This window comes from Procambarus clarkii, chromosome 43, assembly GCF_040958095.1.
Source record: "Procambarus clarkii isolate CNS0578487 chromosome 43, FALCON_Pclarkii_2.0, whole genome shotgun sequence".
Taxonomy (NCBI): Eukaryota; Metazoa; Arthropoda; class Malacostraca; order Decapoda; family Cambaridae; genus Procambarus; species Procambarus clarkii.
In genome coordinates, this window is record NC_091192.1 from 29,397,428 (window position 1) to 29,403,897 (window position 6,470).

At 45.5% G+C, this 6,470-nt stretch overlaps 1 protein-coding gene across 1 annotated transcript in view; it reads left to right on the plus strand.

The window, feature by feature from the left end:
- LOC138349919 (putative uncharacterized protein ENSP00000383309) overlaps positions 1 to 4,391 on the plus strand; it is a 19,099-nt gene extending 14,708 nt beyond the window's left edge. The window contains exon 3 of the mRNA XM_069299910.1: positions 2,888 to 4,391. Coding sequence (XP_069156011.1) covers positions 2,888 to 4,391 — 1,504 coding nt within the window. The remainder of the gene's footprint in view (positions 1 to 2,887) is intronic.
- The last annotated feature ends 2,079 nt before the right edge of the window (positions 4,392 to 6,470 follow it).

The following is a 6,470-nucleotide window of genomic DNA, read 5'->3' on the forward strand; positions in this document are numbered from 1 at the left end:
ATATATATATATATATATATATATATATATATAACTGAAAACTCACACCCCAGAAGTGACTCGAACCCATACTCCCAGATGCCACGCAACTGGTATGTACAAGACGCCTTAATCCACTTGACCATCACGACCGGACTAATGAGGTGATAGCCGAGGCTATTTGAACCACCCCACCGCCGGCACTCGGATAGTAATCTTGGGCATAGCATTTTACCAAATCACCTCATTCTTTGGGGCACACGTGAGGAACACAAATGCGAACAAGCCTGAATGGTCCCCAGGACAATATGCAACTGAAAACTCACACCCCAGAAGTGACTCGAACCCATACTCCCAGATGCCACGCAACTGTTATGTACAAGACGCCTTAATCCACTTGACCATCACGACCGGACTAATGAGGTGATAGCCGAGGCTATTTGAACCACCCCACCGCCGGCACTCGGATAGTAATCTTGGGCATAGCATTTTACCAAATCACCTCATTCTTTGGGGCACACGTGAGGAACACAAATGCGAACAAGCCTGAATGGTCCCCAGGACAATATGCAACTGAAAACTCGAGTCACGTTTCATGGGTCATGAAACATGAGTTTCATGAGTCATGGGTTCGAGTCACTTCTGGGGTGTGAGTTTTCAGTTGCATATTGTCCTGGGGACCATTCAGGCTTGTTCGCATTTGTGTTCCTCACGTGTGCCCCAAAGAATGAGGTGATTTGGTAAAATGCTATGCCCAAGATTACTATCCGAGTGCCGGCGGTGGGGTGGTTCAAATAGCCTCGGCTATCACCTCATTAGTCCGGTCGTGATGGTCAAGTGGATTAAGGCGTCTTGTACATACCAGTTGCGTGGCATCTGGGAGTATGGGTTCGAGTCACTTCTGGGGTGTGAGTTTTCAGTTGCATATTGTCCTGGGGACCATTCAGGCTTGTTCGCATATATATATATATATGTTAATAAAAATGTAAATGTTCGTTTGTTCAAAATCGCTTTTCTCCGAAAGTTTTTCACCGATTGCTTTGAAATTTTCACACAATATTCCATTCGCATCCGAGCGGGTTTTTATATACATACTATATAGATGTCTCGTCTGTGACGGGAAAAAAATGTTTTTTTTTTTAACTGTGTTTTTCATGTGAGGAATATCTTCGAAACCTCTTTACAGATTGCTTTGAAATTTTGACACAACGTTGCATTCGAATAGGCGCGTGTTTTTATATACCTACTATATAGATGCCACATTTGTGACAGGTAAAAAACATGCTTAAAAAAAACAGCGCCATCTGTTGCACATAATAGTAACACACGCTATACTAAATATGTTACAATTACATTTCAATGTTTCTGATTGCATTGATAAATTGAATTTTCATAGATTTCAATTTATTTTCATTTGGATTTAATTATTTTGAGTATAATTGCATTGGAATTGAGCTGTGTTGCTTACCATACTGTTCATTTCGTGAGTACAGATTATTTTTTTTTTCATTGTTTTTCATTTCGTTTTTTAACTGTTCTACTTATTTGTCAGTGATGGGAACATCATATCATCTGACCCAAACTTGCAGGCGATGAGTCACAATAACGTGTCTAAAGTAAGTTGACCAGACTACACACTAGAAGGTGAAGGGACGACGACGTTTCGGTCCGTCCTGGACCATTCTCAAGTCGATTGTGACTTGACTTCAATCAACACAATCGACTTGAGAATGGTCCAGGACGTCGTCGTTCCTTCACCTTCTAGTGTGTGGTCTGGTCAACATAATTTCGCCACGTTATTGTGACTCATCGCCTGCATATGTAGGTAGACGATGGGTCTGAAGATTATATTTAGTTGTGGAGGCCCACCTGTCTTCCAAAGATATATTTGGAAGACAGGTGGGTCGTCCCACCTGTCTTCCAAATAAGTGGGTGGATCTTCCCGCCTTATTACGGCTATTGCTCGAACGTACAAAAATGAACTGTTGCGCCCAAACTAAAGCTCACGTTTGATACTATTAATTATACAGAGAGCATGACAAAGAAAGTAAGAACCAAACCTACATTTCCGAAGACTTAATATAGTACTTGTATGTAAGAAAATTAGGCCTAGGATTGCTTATTAAGGCCTAGGATAGGTTAGATTAATTAGAACGTATATACCTATTTACTGTTCCTCTTTTCAGGTTCCCATGAGGAGTATTTCAATTGATTTTGAAATATTTGGAATATGAATTACGATGAAATTTGGATTATGGACTAAGGCAGTTATAGTGCCCTCGTTATACAAAGGGGGACTTTATAACGAGGCTGTTTGACCATGAGACACACACACCCCCTGTAAACTATCCCTATACAGTGTAGACCTGAGGTGCATGGAGGGGTGTCAGGTCCTGTATTCACCTGGTCCTGTATATATTTACGGGCTATTCATGCCCGTGCCACCTCTTGGGTGGCTTAATCTTTATCAATCAATCAATCTATATATGAGGAAATGTATATGTTTATCTCTCAGAATGTTTGGTAATATGTTTATTGCTTGTGATGTGTGTATATGTATGTATTAACACGATGTACTGAACGGGGTGAGAATAGCTTGAGCTACCTCATCCCTTTGTGTGTATTTATACCTCAATAAACTTATTTCAATTTCAATTTCAATCAATCTATATATATCAATCACCTGGCTACACGCCCGTCTGACCCTTCCTCTCCCTGCAATGTCGAGGAGAGTTAACAAGCTGACTTTGCTCTCTCTGTCTCCGTTGCTACCACATTAGCTCAATAGATGGACAAGCGGAGACATGATAGCGACGTGTGAGATCCTAACGGATATTGACAATGTGATTAGAACGCTGAGCAATGGTACTGTGTGCACTGGATGATTGATTTCATCTTAATATTCCAGTACACAGCAAAAGAAAGCAACACCCCAGTACACAGCAAGAGAAAGTAACACCCCAGTACACAAGAGAAAGCAACACACCAGTAGACAGCAAGAGAAAGCAACACCCCCAGTACACAGCAAGAGAAAGCAACACCCGCAGTACACAGCAAGAGAAAGCAACACCCCCAGTACACAGCAAGAGAAAGCAACACCCCAGTACACAAGAGAAAGCAACACCCCCAGTACACAGCAAAAGAAAGCAACACCCCCAGTACACAGCAAGAGAAAGCAACACCCCAGTACACAAGAGAAAGCAACACCCCCAGTACACAGCAAGAGAAAGCAACACCCCCAGTACACAGCAAGAGAAAGCAACACCCCCAGTACACAGCAAGAGAAAGCAACACCCCAGTACACAAGAGAAAGCAACACCCCAGTACACAGCAAAGAGAAAGCAACTCCCCCAGTACACAGCAAGAGAAAGCAACACACCAGTACACAGCAAGAGAAAGCAACACCCCCAGTACACAGCAAGAGAAAGCAACACCCCAGTACACAGCAAGAGAACGCAACACCCACTATGGAGCAAGAGAAAGCAACACCCCAGTACACAGCAAGAGAAAGTAACACCCCAGTTCACAGCAAGAGAAAGCAACACCCCAGTACACAGCAAGAGAAAGTAACTCCCCAGTACACAGCAAGAGAAAACAACACCCCAGTACACAACAAGAGAAAGCAACACCCCCAGTACACAGCAAGAGAAAGCACCACCCCAGTACACAGCAAGAGAAAGCAACACCCAGTACACAGCAAGAGAAAGCAACTCCCCAGTACACAGCAAGAGAAAGCAACTCCCCAGTACACAGCAAAAGAAAGCAACACCTCCAGTACACAGCAAGAGAAAGCAACACACCCAGTACACAGCAAGAGAAAGCAACCCCCCCCCCAGTACACAACAAGAGAAAGCAACTCCCCCAGCAAGAGAAAGCAACACCCCAGTACACAGCAAGAGAAAGCAACACACACCAGTACACAGCAAGAGAAAGCAACACACCCAGTACACAGCAAGAGAAAGCAACACACCCGGTACACAGCAAGAGAAAGCAACACCCCCAGTACACAGCAAGAGAAAGCAACACACCCGGTACACAGCAAGAGAAAGCAACACCCCCAGTACACAGCAAGAGAAGCAACACACCAGTACACAGCAAGAGAAAGCAACACCCCCAGTACACAGCAAGAGAAAGCAACACACACCAGTACACAGCAAGAGAAAGCAACACCCCCAGTACACAGCAAGAGAAAGCAACACACCCGGTACACAGCAAGAGAAAGCAACACCCCAGTACACAGCAAGAGAAGCAACACACCAGTACACAGCAAGAGAAAGCTACTCCCCAGTACTCAAGAAGAGAAAGCAACACCCAGTACTCAGCAAGAGAAAGCAACACCCAGTACACAGCAAGAGAAAGCAACACCCAGTACACAGCAAGAGAAAAGATTATCACTTGTCTGGATTTTCTAATCTATCACCTCTCTAATCTAGGTGATAGATGGGGCTCTATCAGCGCCTCGCAGGAGAGCGCTGAGAGCCCCTTACACTGTGAGCAACACCTGTGAGCTCGGGCGAGCTTAGCGCTCACTGTGCCTTCATCTACACGAAGATATCGCTTGCGATATCCTTACTCGATCGTGTGAACGGAAAACGCAATCAGTCTCTCTTGATTGCGTGAGCGTACTCGCAATTATATTTGCGTGAGCATACATCCAACCTGGCGATCCTCCGCCCCCCCCCCCCACACACACACACGGTTGAGTGGTCAGCGCTCGGGAGTTGTAGTCCTAAGGGCTAAGGTTCGATTCCCGTCCGGGGCAGAAACAAATGGGACAGAGCGGCTTTCACCCTAATGCACCTGTTCACCTAGTAGTAAATAGGTGTCTGGGAGTTAAGGCAGTTGCTACGGGCTGCTTCCTGGAAGTGTGTGTGTGTGTGTGTGTGTGTGTGTGTGTGTACTCACCTAATTGTACTCACCTAATTGTGCTTGCGGGGGTTGAGCTCTGGCTCTTTGGTCCCGCCTCTCAACCGTCAATCAACTGGTGTACAGATTCCTGAGCCTATTGGGCTCTATCATATCTACATTTGAAACTGTGAATGGAGTCAGCCTCCACCACATCACTTCCTAATGCATTCCATTTGCTAACTACTCTGACACTGAAAAAGTTCTTTCTAACGTCTCTGTGGCTCATTTGGGTACTCAGCTTCCACCTGTGTCCCCTTGTTCGCGTCCCACCAGTGTTGAAAAGTTCATCCTTGTTTACCCGGTCGATTCCCCTGAGGATTTTGTAGGTTGTGATCATGTCCCCCCTTACTCTTCTGTCTTCCAGTGTCGTGAGGTGCATTTCCCGCAGCCTTTCCTCATAACTCATGCCTCTTAGTTCTGGGACTAGTCTAGTAGCATACCTTTGGACTTTTTCCAGCTTCGTCTTGTGCTTGACAAGGTACGGGCTCCATGCTGGGGCCGCATACTCCAGGATTGGTCTTACATATGTGGTGTACAAGATTCTGAATGATTCCTTACACAGGTTCCTGAACGCCGTTCTGGTGTTAGCCAGCCTCGCATATGCCGCAGACGTTATTCTCTTTATGTGGGCTTCAGGAGACAGGTTTGGTGTGATATCAACTCCTAGATCTTTCTCTCTGTCTGTTTCATTAAGTACTTCATCTCCTATTCTGTATCCTGTGCCTGGCCTCCTGTTTCCACTGCCTAGTTTCATTACTTTGCATTTACTCGGGTTGAACTTCAACAGCCATTTGTTGGACCATTCACTCAGTCTATCCAGGTCATCTTGTAGCCTCCTACTATCATCCTCTGTTTCAATCCTCCTCCTGTGTGTGTGTGTGTGTGTGTGTGTGTGTGTGTGTGTGTGTGTGTGTGTGTGTGTGTGTGTGTGTGTGTGTGTGTGTGTGAGTGTGGACACAAAAACAAATCTGTTGATTGATTGACAGTTGAGAGGCGGGTCCAAAGAGCCAGAGCTCGACCCCCACAAGGACAACTAGGTGAGTGAAACTGGGTGAACATGGTGAGTGCACACACACACACACACACACACACACACACACACACACACACACACACACACACACACACACACACACACACACACACACACACACACAGAGTGGTAGAGTGGTTGTGTGGTGGTCAAATAGAGTGGTAGACGGTTGGAACAAGTTAAGTGAGAAGGTGGTGGAGGCCAAGACCGTCAGTAGTTTCAAAGCGTTATATGACAAAGAGTGCTGGGAAGACGGGACACCACGAGCGTAGCTCTCATCCTGTAACTACACTTAGGTAATTACACTTAGGTAATTACACACACACACACAAGGGGGCCTGGTAACCTGGTGGATAGCGCGCACGCCTCGTAATTCTGTGGCGCGGGTTCGATTCCCACACCAGACAGAAACAAATGGGCAAAGTTTCTTTCACCCTAAGTGCCCCTGTTACCTAGCAGTAAATAGGTACCTGGGAGTTAGTCAGCTGTCACGGGCTGCTTCCTGGGGTGTGTGTGTGTGTGTGTGTGTGGTGTAGAAAAAAAAAGTAGT